This window comes from Taurulus bubalis, assembly GCF_910589615.1.
Source record: "Taurulus bubalis genome assembly, chromosome: 5".
Lineage (NCBI taxonomy): Eukaryota > Metazoa > Chordata > Actinopteri > Perciformes > Cottidae > Taurulus > Taurulus bubalis.
This window is the reverse complement of record NC_136593.1, coordinates 19,202,017-19,215,136: the sequence shown is the minus strand read 5'-3', so window position 1 is coordinate 19,215,136 and position 13,120 is coordinate 19,202,017. Positions and strand designations below refer to the sequence as shown.

At 47.6% G+C, this 13,120-nt stretch overlaps 1 protein-coding gene across 1 annotated transcript in view; it reads right to left on the bottom strand.

Moving 5' to 3' along the window:
- The window catches only part of arhgap46a (Rho GTPase activating protein 46a), a 29,795-nt gene extending 17,286 nt beyond the window's left edge, over nucleotides 1-12,509 (bottom strand). Inside the window, exons 1-2 of the mRNA XM_079218991.1 lie at nucleotides 12,375-12,509; nucleotides 1,167-1,661 (exon numbers count right to left, since the gene is read on the bottom strand). Coding sequence (XP_079075117.1) covers nucleotides 1,167-1,661; nucleotides 12,375-12,388 — 509 coding nt within the window. The 5' untranslated portion in view covers nucleotides 12,389-12,509. The remainder of the gene's footprint in view (nucleotides 1-1,166; nucleotides 1,662-12,374) is intronic.
- Nucleotides 12,510-13,120: the final 611 nt, after the last annotated feature.

The following is a 13,120-nucleotide window of genomic DNA, read 5'->3' as shown; positions in this document are numbered from 1 at the left end:
TGCGCATTTTGCAGCGGTTTCTAATTACCTGCCGAGAGATGGAGGCCGATGAGCATGTGGAGGGCCATATGGCTAAGTAGGGTATCAAGCCTCTGTGGGCTAAAGACCCCTCAGCCTTCGTCTGAGGAACACAGCTGGCCATTGTTTTAAAGGGGAGATAGAAAAGGCTCTGGGAGTGGTTGAATCACTGGGGCAAAGTGGGACCCGGTGGGGAGTTTTAACACCCCCCTCCTCGCCCCCACCCCTCCACACACTCCATTCAACAGCCATGGCTGACCAATTAGTTTCCCCTCCATCTAAACGTAATCCCAAAGGCTCGGAGGGTCAGAGAAGAGACCCCCTAAGGGCCACAGTGAGGTACAAGAAGAGCCAGGAGGAACCGGAGAGCCACAGTCACCGCAAGAGAGCCTCTGAAAAACCAGCAGGGTTCGCCTTGTTTATCCGCAGCTGGAATGTAGCGGTTCTACTTGCCATTAACCACAGACAACACTCTCTCACATGCCTCTCATGCACATTTAAGCGTACACCCATAAGAGGCGCTCTAGTCTTTAATGGCCCGGGGGCCTAGATTTGTTTTAGGAAAATGAAATGAGCATCAGAGCAGCGCGGGGCAGGGTGGTGAGCACACAGAAGGACACTAAGACGGCCTCGGTGGCCCCATGCCAGGGGAAACAGAAGTGGCATGTCTGGAATCTGGCTTGGAGGGAAGAGACGGTGGTTTGAACGAGGCCACAACGTCAAGCACATGATGGGGTCTCTGAATGACTTACTGTTAGGGGCCGCTCTGCACCAGTAGCCCTAGCGGGAGGATGGGAGAAATGTTGTGAACGGACCGTTTTCCCCATTTGGTAACGATTTGCTGAAATGGCTGAGCACGGTTCACAGGCGATAGTATGGAAACACGGGACATATGGAATGTTCAGATAAGAGAGAACGAAAAAAAAGAAAAATCAGTTTGAGTTTGGCCCGTGTGGTCAAAAGTCAAAATAATCCTGCGAGTTCTCACAGCAGAAGCATTTGAAAGTCATTACGACTCACTATGCCACATGCTGCGATGACTATCACATTTCCTTACTTTTCTCCTGGTAATTTGATCCATTTACGATTAAGCACAATTTCCTCCCCAGACTTACTGCAGAGGCTACTGAAGATTTGGTCAGGCTTACCTCGGTTGGTCTTTAACGCCCTCAGTGCTGTTTTCGGTGCTGCTCCCGTCTCCCTGCGATCTGCTGTCCACTGCTGGGTCCAGCTCGGGGTCGACAGCCTCCGGCGCTCCGGGGACAGGGCTGTCTCCGTCCTGCTCGGGCAGAGGTGTGAAGCGCCCCTGGCTCCCTACGCTGCTGATACTCCCTGTGGTCCCATGGAGGGGCCTGTCCACGGCCCCTCCGGCACGCTTTGCCTCACTGCACCGCCTCATGGCCTGGAGCTGGGAGAGGGGCACGATATCAGCTCCCTGGGGTCGATGCCAGACCGTGCGGCGCCCAGTAGAGTTGTAGTAGTAGAAGCGACCGCTCTGGGGGTCAAAGAGCTCCCACCACTGGTTTCCGTCTGCCTGGCGGACAGGAACGTCCGTCGGGGGGTCCCAGCCGCACTCACCAGTGGTCAAGTTCACATACATGCGCTCGCGGGAGCGTGGCTCCAGGATCTCCACCCAATCAGCACTGAATGAGAAGAAGAAATGAGGCAAGGCATTAACAGATTATCCACCAACAGGAGACTATGTTGTTATAGAAGCCACGGTCACGCCTCGGTACTAATCAGCTCGACGCGCAGTAAACAACTGACACAGTTTGACAGACTGAAGCCCAACAACGCCCATATGGATGTCCCCTACACGTATCAGTGTGTGTGTGTGTGTTAGAAATGATGTCATCTCTTTGGTTCGCAACAAAACAGCAAGCAGCAGGGGTGGTGGTGCGTTTCCTGACTAAGGGAACAGGTGGAGGCTCTCAGTGAGACACCTGGGCACAGAGTCAGCCAGGGCCCAAAGGGAACCATACGCTCCAAGTGCCACTAACGCAAAAGACCATCGAGCTTAACTGCGATCACCAAGAGTGGCAACGGCCAGCTCAGCACAGTACATTACATTTCATTTAGTTGACGCTTTTATCCAAAGCGACTTACAATAAGTGCATTCAACCATGAGTACAAACTCAGAACAACAAGAATCAAGAAAGTACAATTTCTTCAAGAAAGTAAAACTACAAAGTGCTATAAAAGTAAGTGCCCTTTAAGTGCTACTTTCTTTATTCAAGGTATAGTTGGAAAAGACTGACAGCGGCGAGGCGATGTGCCAAAATAGAGAGAAACAACCCAGTTTGCAGGGAAAGTATACACATGCAGATAGGAGGGAGAACCAATTACGTGCAATTAGACCATCAACTGAATTTTAGAGAAATAATAGGACACCATCTAGCTGTGTTAAACAAAGCGTGTGGCACATTGCAATTGAATGATATTGCCCCATATAACAGGTATGTGCTGTAGCCACCTATATAGAATCAAGGTCAATAAATGTGTGTCTGACAAATAAGCGAGGACTGCAGTCATCCAGGTCATGCTAGTCTTTAGTTGGCTCCATTAGTTTCCTTTGATCTAGTTCCTTGATGCAGGCCTTAACTGTGCCAGCAAATCCATGTGGGAACAGGAAGACTACAAACAGCCAGCAAAGAGTAGATGTTGAGATCAGAGCTGGAGAAAGGACTCAAAATATAAATTACCACGCTCCTTACATGTCTCTCATACCACTTGAGGGTTTTGGCAAGGTTAGGTCATTTCTCTTCTTTAGTGTCCCACACAACTCTAACCTAGTATCTTTGAGAGAAAAGTAGCAGTGGGGAGGAATTAGTGTCACAACAATCTGACATAGGTTTGGATATTTTCCCAGCTTTCTCGAGATAGAGAAGCTTTTCTTCTGCCTGTCACGGTTGTTTGCGACAGGGAGTCTGCTGTCCCGGCTACCTGCGATGACCAGCAAGAGGCACGGAGCTTAGCATGGATAAGACTGCCCACAATGTCCACCACATTTCCCCACATTTGTTTCTCGTGTGCCTGCCAAATCAACCCTGGGTGTGCAACCCAGGGCTCAGAAATAGAAACGGAGAAGGATGCCAGTCAGGTCTGCCAGGGTTACAATGTCACCAGGATGAACTCTCTGGGATCAACAGCTGTTCTCCTTTTTAACTGAGTAACTTTGACCTACCGGTTCATAAAGTATCAATCTACATCTCTTGTATGAGCTGCCAGCACCTGTCTCGCCATAGTTTGATTTAACAGACAGGTAAACACAGAAAGAGCATGGAGAAGATATAGGAGCTTTTCACATACCGTCTTCCCATGTGTGCCAGTGCTCTATGCTGGGAAGCCATCTGGTCTAATCCTTTCACACCGGGCAAGTAGCCCTGACCCTACTGGACTCTACGTGAAGGGTGGGTTTATACTGCGTTTTTAATCCCTCTCCCCCTCAAAAAATAAAAGTGCAAGTAACTGACTAAATGTGTGAATGTGTTTGTTTGTGTTGCAGGGGATGCATTGAATATAAACAGAATAGTGTTCACAGTCTGAGTGACCACAACGAGGCCCAACGATCAGAAGATGACTTACAGACTGATGAGATTCGCAACACTTCATGGGAGGGAAGTTTAGCGAATAATGGGGCTTTCAGAGCAGAGGCCAAACAGTCAACACCACCCCACACATACCAGAGCCTACAGCCTTTGACTGCTCCCAGCCTCCAAAAAGGAGGCCTTCCTACTCTGAGAAACAGATCTCTTCATGCTGCATTCCTTGTTATTGCAGATCTGTGTTTGTCAGCGCTCTCTCTGGAATTGCAGTGTTCCAATGGGAATCCAAATAAACCAATCCCTGATGAACATGCAGTGACAGAAAGCTGAGGCTGTGCGTGACAGTGGGGAAACCAGCACAGAGTTTAACATCCTGAACACCCCAACAGGGTTCGAGGGTCGCCTGCGGAGGCCAAAGCTGACGAGTTCAGCAGCGCTGCTGGACTGTTCCCTCTGGGTAAATAAACCGCCGTTAGAGCTGAGAGCGAGCCGGCTGGGCTCTGTTGACACGACCAGATAAGCAGGAAGACGGACCAGTGTTCAGGTTCAGACGTTCCTGGAACATCCCTTCTGGGAGTACTCAAACAACAGGAGTGATGTCCATTACATGGGTTTGTTGAATACAAAGGGGCTTGTCATCCGCAGAATTGACCAGGACTGAGGCGGACACGCTTTGATTTCTCCACATTTAAAATGAAAATAGAATTATTTCCACCGTAGCTACCTATTATTCGCTCTCAAAATTGTGTAGTGGACAAAGACCATCCCAGTTGCTATACATTTCTGGTGAGAAGTCGCCGTCTGTGTGAAATTAACTCCAGCTTACTCGGCTTTAGGTGATTCCTTGGCAGACATGAAACTATAGCACGCCACTTCAAATAACCAAGGCAGCCCGCCACATGCTTCAAATGTTCATAAATGGTTTGGTATGCAGTTTGCACAAGCTCAGCAAAGCGGAACTCCAACAGAAATGTTTAATATTGAACTAAAATGAACTTATTACACACACACACACACACACACACACACACACACACACACACACACACACACACACACACAGCCCTTTGACTGACGGACACAGAACCTAATTTACCTCTGGGGAAACTCAGTTTAATTGAAGCAGACTCGCATGCCGCAGACCTGTTGGGGGTTTGTGTGGTGCTAAAGCAGAGCCTGACTGCCTTCAGCAAACACAGGAGCATAGAGAGTCGAGGAGTGGGATTCTTTTCATAAATAGTATCTTTGAGGCTTTCTTGAATATGAACAGGATCGTCTCTTCCCAAAGGAATCTCATTTTCAAACAGTGTCCCTCACTGAGAATCTGCACTAGTTTTTCAGCTAACCTACATTGTTCACAGAGAGTTTATCATTCACCTGGTGAAAAAAAGACACAGCCCACAGCTTTGAAAGATTTGGATATTTAGGTATGAAATACAATGTCCTCTTTGCTCTTGTGTGTAATAACATTCTCCCATGGCACACATGGTCTTTGTCTCCAATTTGGGTCAAGGAGATGCATATGGATATTCCACAGCGACTAAAAATAAAGCTTGTCAAATTGCTAAAAAAAATAAAAAAGATCTCTGCAAACAGAGCGTGCCACAGAGAGCAAGAGGCCAATACGGACACACACACACACACACACACACCCCTTCTTAACCATCTAGTTAGTTACTCCCATTCCCAAAGGGCCCAAAGACATACAAAAAACACACAATTTACAGTTAGCTCCAAAAATAACTAACTGAGAGCGGTTTCCCAGAGTGAGGGAAACAACAGAATATAGCTCATGGAATCTGCTCCATTGTTTGAAGCCAACGCCAAAGTGAAAATGGCTCTTTTCCAAGCAGTGGAAAACGCAGAGGACTGGACAATACATTCACTAGAAATAGGGCAACAAGATGCCTTGTGTCATTGTCCAAGTTTGGATTTCAAACAATCTCAAGTAGCAGTGTGGCTGTTGATTTCGTCAAAGACATAAATAATACAGAGAGAGGGTGAAAGAAAAAAAGGACTGTTTTTCCTTTTGTGTAGCATGGCGTCTTGAACAAACTATGGACGCAGTGTTTCATCAGATAATCTAGCAATGGCTGAAATGCAGCTTCGTGCTTCAGTGCCATTTCTGATGAACAGATAGGACGCCTTCAGACACTGAGCTAAATGGGGGCTTCACGGCATTAATTTGTCCATATACTTGTCGAGGTGAGTTGATAGTGAACCAGCTAAGCTCCCATTTACCAATCCAGACTGCTGTAAGGCAACCTCTAACCTTTACCAACAACGGACTATTCTGAGCCGCTGTTTGTGACCGTCCCCTGTGGACCGAGGCCGGCTGAGTTCTCACACAGGGCCCGCCATTCATTAGGAAACTTTAAACACTCTGTTCACCAGGCACAGCAAAAAAAAAAAAAAAAAAAAAGAAAGTGCCCGGTCCACGCTGGCAGGTATATTTACAGACTTGTCATTATCTATTTAGAGACAGCAAACATCCTCTACTCAGATACGGGCCTCGAAAAAAGTCATTTCTCAGAGAAGAGGAAAGAATTTAAACTCACCTAGCCGCACGACACTTAAAAAAAAAATATAGCTACAATGACAAACCAGTGGTAATGTGCTCTCTCAGGGCAAGCAGAGGCCTGCGACTCAATATAATAGGAGCGCTCTGCCTTAAGCAGGCCTCTGTTTGATTATGTATAAATCATGTACAAAGTCTATTCAGCCTGGCTGCTAGGCAACCTGCTTATCTAAATATTGTAAAATAAGAGCGGGGACAGAGATCGACTACCGAGCGCTTGGCAGTGGTACCAGCAGCTGTGACTAAGGCCGAGGGTAACCGTAAACCAGGCAGTGCTCGACTCGAGACAGAGTGAGAGTCGACACACTTATGATAGGTCAGCTTCCACTGCAGGTAGTGTTTGTGGACAGTGATCACATGAAGCAGGTTTGATGGAAGCTCATTTTGTCCTCGTCATCATTTTGTCCTCATCAGAACCATAGTTTCCGTGTTTGTTTCCTGGAACTAAATGTTTCTGTTGGAAACAGAGGTGGGACGCGGTGTATGTGGGTCGTCTCTGTGCAGGATAGGCTCATAGGCTCCGCCCAGACGTCCAGAACAATCAGGGGGAGAGTGCACATGCTTCAGTTGAGAGAGAAAGAGAGAGAGAAAAAAAAGCTCTGCACCTGTCGCACACACATTCTTTGGCCCTTTTGTTCAACACCTCTCGTTCCTGCCGTGTCACCGGGGTTAGAGGTCGGTCAAACAGGAACTATTTGGTCACTGTGTGAATGTGTGGGTGTCTTGCATTCAATTTAACAAACAAGCAAAGGTGCATAAAAGTCTGCAGAGTCTGTTATAGAGCAACAGACTTCTGAGAGGCAGCTTGGCGTTCATCCCCACAGAGACGCTCATAAAGTTAATGCTCGGGGTTAGCATGCTGCGTACTTATCTTGTTCTGACTTTAACAGTGATGTGCTTTGTAAACCAGACCCACAGGGCTACATACTGCCCGTCTTGTTTACTCTCTGTCCCTCGTCAGACTGTATATAGGTTTATAGAGCACTCTATAGACTCTGCTGTGTATTGTGGGACTGCTTACCCCCCGCAAGCCAAAGTTTATCCATATTCTCTGAAGCCCCTGAAGAATTCAGACGATCCAAGGGGCGTGAAAAATCAATGGACAAGAACTTGGGCTGATTAATGAGACCTTGAATGGATGGATAACCACACGCCTACTGAGATTTATGACTTGGATGCGTCAGTGATAACACTGAGATTATGTTGAAAGAAAGTAAGTTATCACAAAAAGGGTGCATTGAGTTTTCTTTTGCATTTTGATGTGATTAGAAAAACCTGTAGTGTTGGCCTAAAAAAAAAAAAAAAATTCATACTTTTCCTCTCTCCTTCCCCTCCTCCCCCCTCAGCAGCAGTTGTCAGTGTCCATTCCTCACTCCTCGTGTGCTGACATTGGCAAACAAGCTCAGGGGTCGTCTTTCACGGCAAGTCACGAAAGGCATGATAGAGTGGGCCTTATGTGAGCCGACACTGGCTGCAGATTGCCAAGGAGGGGAGGAGAGGTAAAGCACTTGAAGACCAAACAGTCAGACGCCCACAAGCCAAAGGGCCTGCACGGATGAGGCGCTCACAAGCGCTTTGTACTGGGTGTGACAGTTCTGTTATGACAGTACCGATCTGAAAAAGCAGAGGGGATACTGTACCGTCCCATGGCGGGCCAGACATAAAAAGCAAAGGGTTGCATCACTGACACAATGGAGGCCGTCTCTTGCGGCAGCAGTAATGCTACGTTTACACCAAAAGCGTTGCGAATATTCGTGCCGCGTTTACGGCGTCAGTTTACTCGCTCGACAATATTGCTGTGTTCACACCAAACGCGTTGCGAATGTTACTCGCGCCTGAAAGGGGGCGTGGCTTATCTCCGCAAAAACAGTTACCGCCATGGAAATAACCAATAGTTCTGCTTTATACGTGTGTAAATTCCACATACGTCGGAACATCAAACTGCATCGTGTCTGGGTTCATAATATTGTCCGTAGTCCCACAACAGCGTCTGAATGACGGCCACTACCAGCGCTACTTTAGGCGGATCAGCAGCAGAACTCAGCGGCACGCATATTTTTCACCAGAATTCGCGCCGCGTCAGACACATCATTCACACCGCCCGGCGGAAAATTTGCTTTTTCACAACCCATTGCGTCTGCATTGACTTTGCATGTAATCTACTCTCGCATCAAATTCGCAATACGTTTGGTGTGACAGCAAGGGTGAAGAAAAAGGCATCTTCTACACCGCCGAGGCAAACACTGCCTTTCTGACAATTTATGTGAATTCAAACCCAACCATTCTCATCTGAAATGTCGGCGTTGTTCAGTGAAGATAGGTAAATACACTCCCGATAGAGTCTTTCCTAGTATCGACAGAGTACCATGTGATTGGCAGGTCTGAGTCACTAGAGTAAAACCCCCAAGAACCAGATTATCCAGTTTGGTCTGTGTGCTATATGTTGGGCTTATACAAACGTGTGCCACTGTTGGACACAGGTGTTATTTTAAAACCACAGCGTGGGGAAAATACAAAAGGATGCCATGTTTTTTTTAATTTATGCTTTCTGCAGTCCCAGGTTACAGTCTTTCTTCGACAAGGACTACAAAAAGCTACACTACTGCTTGCCTGTGAAAGACAGCTACATGAACACACTGATCAGATCGAGGTGTCAGAAAGATTTCCCTTCAAACTGCAGTTGACAACAGTTTCTTGTTGTACATAAATCTGTAGGCTCTCTGGGAACAGATGGGGAAAAAATGGTTACCTAGTTGACAGGAATGTCCTGTGATGACTCACAGTCATATGCATTACAAAGCCTGTGAAATGCACCCTATTCTGAAGCCTGTGATGGACCGGGACAATGCTGACTATTGTCAGATCAACAGACAGACTTCATTCAACGAGAACTCTCTGTGGTGCCTCCAAACAGGGGGACCCAGCCAATCAGAGCCGCGGAGGGGAGGGTCTTGTGTATGCAAGGTCTGGGGTGACCTCCTTCAACAGCTGCCCTGATCCAGAACTAGACACGGTTTCCCTCTCTCCATTGGCACCGATCAGACTGGACCTCACAAGGTCGTTCAACCACCTTCAGCGAAGCTAGTCTTTCCCATGCTGCTTTCCAACTAGCGATTTTACATGGCCTAAGTGAATTCACTGCAACGAACCGATTCTTCATGCGATGGGAGATAACAGTGCCTACCTCGTCACCGGTTCCAGCAGAGCGCTTTAGTGTTGGCGGCCTTGAATGTTACTTCGCATACCCTCGCTGTAATCCGCCTACAAAACTCGCCGCAGACAAGCAGCGCTCTGAGATTTCTGTATGGAGAGTATTGTCTTGTCCCGCCACCCTCGCTTCTCCAACAAATGCTGCAGCTTTCAGCAGAAATGCTGGGAACTTCCGACCCCTTCACCGCTCTGCCGAACAGTCACTGTCTGTCTGAGACACCCCTCAGTGACAGGGTCAATAAATTCCCTTTTATAGGGGTAAGCCTGACCAAACAGGAGTCCCGGTCCTTCCTTAAATCCTCCCCTCTCCCTGGTTAAAGACCACAGGGGGGATTTTTCAGGCCAGATGAGACTCTGGACGAGAGTGAACATGTGCAGGAGAGGCCGAGGACGGGATCAGCGTGTTTACCACAAACAGGCCGGCCTTTCTGTCCCGAACACCAGCTGTCGGGGGAGGAACAATGGGGTCACTTGTCCAAACAAGAGAGATGAATGAACCCATTAGGATGTAATTGTGCTTAATAACCTCCAGCATTCATTGTCTAAACGTTATCTCGTCAGACCGTTCGGGGTCATGCATGTGAAAAAATGAAGAGGCGTTCTGCGCGCTGCCAGAATAACATTTACCATTATTATGCCATTTGTAACTTCATTTTGATTTGGGACACCCCCCCCCCCCCCCGCACCAAAATCCTCCTCTGCTGCTGACAAGACAAACAAGGCCAGAGTCTAATCCCAGAGCCGAGTGGCCGGGCCGAGGAGCCACACAGGAAAGAAACGTCCGGCTTGTCCTCTAGAGGAAGTGAAGGTGCAGACGGCAGGCCCTCCAGGCTTAAGAGCACAGAACAGCCTGGAGAATGTGTTAACGCTGGGTCTGCACGGGCCCCAAAGGGTGGGGGGGGGGGGGATTATGATTTAAGAGGCCATCGCTGGGGATCTACAGCGCAGGGCCAGAATAATATTTCCAAACAACAGTTATAGGTTTGCAATAGTGGGTGACGACTGCGACACTGAAAAACATGCTCTTCTCTAGCTCGGTTTTCGTCACCGTCTGTTTCAGCGTTACATTTCTGTGTGTAATGACATAATGTTTTATGTGGTTTTGAGATTTGTGTTCAGCGCATTTTAGGTTTGCACTGACTGCTCACTACAATCACATAGACTTGTTCAACTCTTTGGGAGCAGATTACTCGTCCATGGTTACAGCCTATTGGGGCGTATGACCAAGTTATTATCCCCTGTAATGCTACTGAGTGATGATCAGCACTCTTAGCATCAGGATGAATCCAGCGCGTGGGCCAGGAAGTAAAACCAGGCTTTAATCTCTGCAGAGGAATGGTTTGACATGTTTTTCCAAATCACTTCAACCTCATTAAAGCACCATCGTGGCGAATCCCAAAGTCAGATGAAAAGTGTGTATGTAGCATTAAGAGGGTAACCAGGGCGTAACCAGCGGCGTAACCAGCGGCGTAACCAGGATTGTAGTACAGAAAGCAGAGAAGAAGGGGATGAGAGCTGGAAAAATAGGATTGGAAGCTTTACGTCTCAAACACATCATCCGCAGTCGTATTATTAACATGTCACAGTGCACAACAAGCCGCTGTCACTGGAGCACACGCTTCAAAATCACTTCCTCTCAAACTTGTCCATTGTCGAATCCTCTGTAGGATGGACATCCTGCCTTGTCCTTGTCAAAAGACACATTTGATTAATCTTCTTTTTAGGGCAACGCATGGGTTTGTCGTCCGTCTTCCCTTGTGAGCCAACAGAGCAAACAGTCAGACAGCATCTTATTGTAATTCCTGCTCCTCGCAATTAAAAAGCTCAGATGAGTGGAAGACACGTTTAAGAAGGGCGCCCCGCCGAATGGACCATTGTCTCGCCCCAGCCACCCTGCCCTCTCTCCACTGTGATGCAACACTGGACAGATAAGAGAAGTCAACGCATCTGCATAAACCAACAGCACACTGTCCTCAGATTGAGCACCGGCTGGCAGGATGATGGCCAAACTGCTGCACCCAGGAAGTCAGGTTGGCCATGGCTTGCCAAAGTAACCGCTTCGGGCTATATAAATGGGATCTGTCTGGGCAACTTAATTGTCCTACAATATCCCCGGCATAGTATTTAAGAGGAGGAGGAATATTAGGACATCAAAGACATCTCAAAACTTCAGCAAGAGCCCTTAAAAGCCATTCAGTCGGAACTATACAAAGTCGTAGCACTGAAAAGCAGTTGAAGGAAACTTTGAAAGTGGCTTATCCCATACATCTCAGTAGCTTTAAATAGGCTGCAAAGGACTAAAGAAAACCATCTGTCTCAAGAAACCGATGAAAGCTAAACAAAGTTGTTGTTTTTTTAAGCAGTAAAAGCAGATGCTGAAGAAACTCAACATGTGGACATCAAAACCAGTAGCCCCAGTTACCTTCCACCAGTTAAAAAAGAAAAGAAAAAAAGGAGAGCAACAAATGGGCTGTGGGACATTTGTTGCTGTTCTCGTAGCCACAGCAAAGACTTGAGGGAGGGACAAAATGTAAAGAAAGACTGGTGATGAACGAAGAAAGTAGGCTCAATCTCCCCCACAGCTGCAGCTAACGAGACCCCACTACGACCACTGAATGGTGGCAAAACCTTACCTCCAAGTGTCAAACTCCTCACTCAGTTTCCCCTCGTGCTCGTGCACGAGAGATACAGCACCGTTCAGCTGTTTCAGAGTTCGTTGCAACGTTGAATAAAACCGCCACGCCACTTGTAAAACGTAATTTACCTTTCAGTTGTAGGTGAACTGCTTACAGCTTTACGTGACGGACAGTTTCTCAATAATTCAGCGAACTGTAAAACTGCACACAAACACACCGCGAAGTGCTTAACCGACGTCACGACTGTTACCAGTTGGGAAGCTGGCGGCGGCAGCGGGGTTGATAGCAAGGCAACCGACCGAGCTCCAGGCGTCGAAACTTTCTCCAGTTACATTTTTCTATCGCTTTGAAATTAAGTTGAGAGTAAAAATTTAAAAAAAAACCTACCTTGTCCCGGCCATTTTTTATTCACATTGTAAACGAGCCGTAAAACAAACGGAAAAACGGTGTTTGTTTGCTGGTTGTCGGGATGAAGGCAGCTTTTCTGAGGACGCAGCGCGGTCCGGCGAGCGAGTAGCACGGGACGGTCCTCCGGCGGCGGATCCGAAATGGAGTCCCCGCCTCCGCACGTGAGTCATAGGTCGGGACGGGGCCCCCCGGGGCCCCCGCCCTTCCTCCTCTCCACCCCTCTGTCCCCTCGCCTGGCTGGATGGAAAGAGTAGCGCCAAACCATCAGCACCTCACTAGTGGCTCACTTCAGAATGATGAGCACAACGGTCCCAACGGTTTATTGGAGTTGGAGCGATTTATAACTTGATTTTTTATTTATTCTCCCAGTTATTATTATAATTGTTACAGAGTCAGACACAAGTATTGCTTTTTTCCTCAGGTCTGAATCGTTATTTGTAAAATATATATACTCTTTGAAGAAGTACCGCAACGCATCGGCTGACACTTTTTGATTGTTGGATTCATATTTGAATATCATATGCAACGTAGCCTGCTTGCTACCCCTGTGTGTGTGTGTGTGTGTGTGTGTGTGTGTGTGTGTGTGTGTGTGTGTGTGTGTGTGTGTGTGTGTCAGCCCGTGGACAAGCAGACGGAGACACCTGCTGGACAGGAACACAAACCACCATGCAATTTTTCAGAATAAAAGTCGGCTCATGTTAATGGTCAAACAACACTTTATTCAC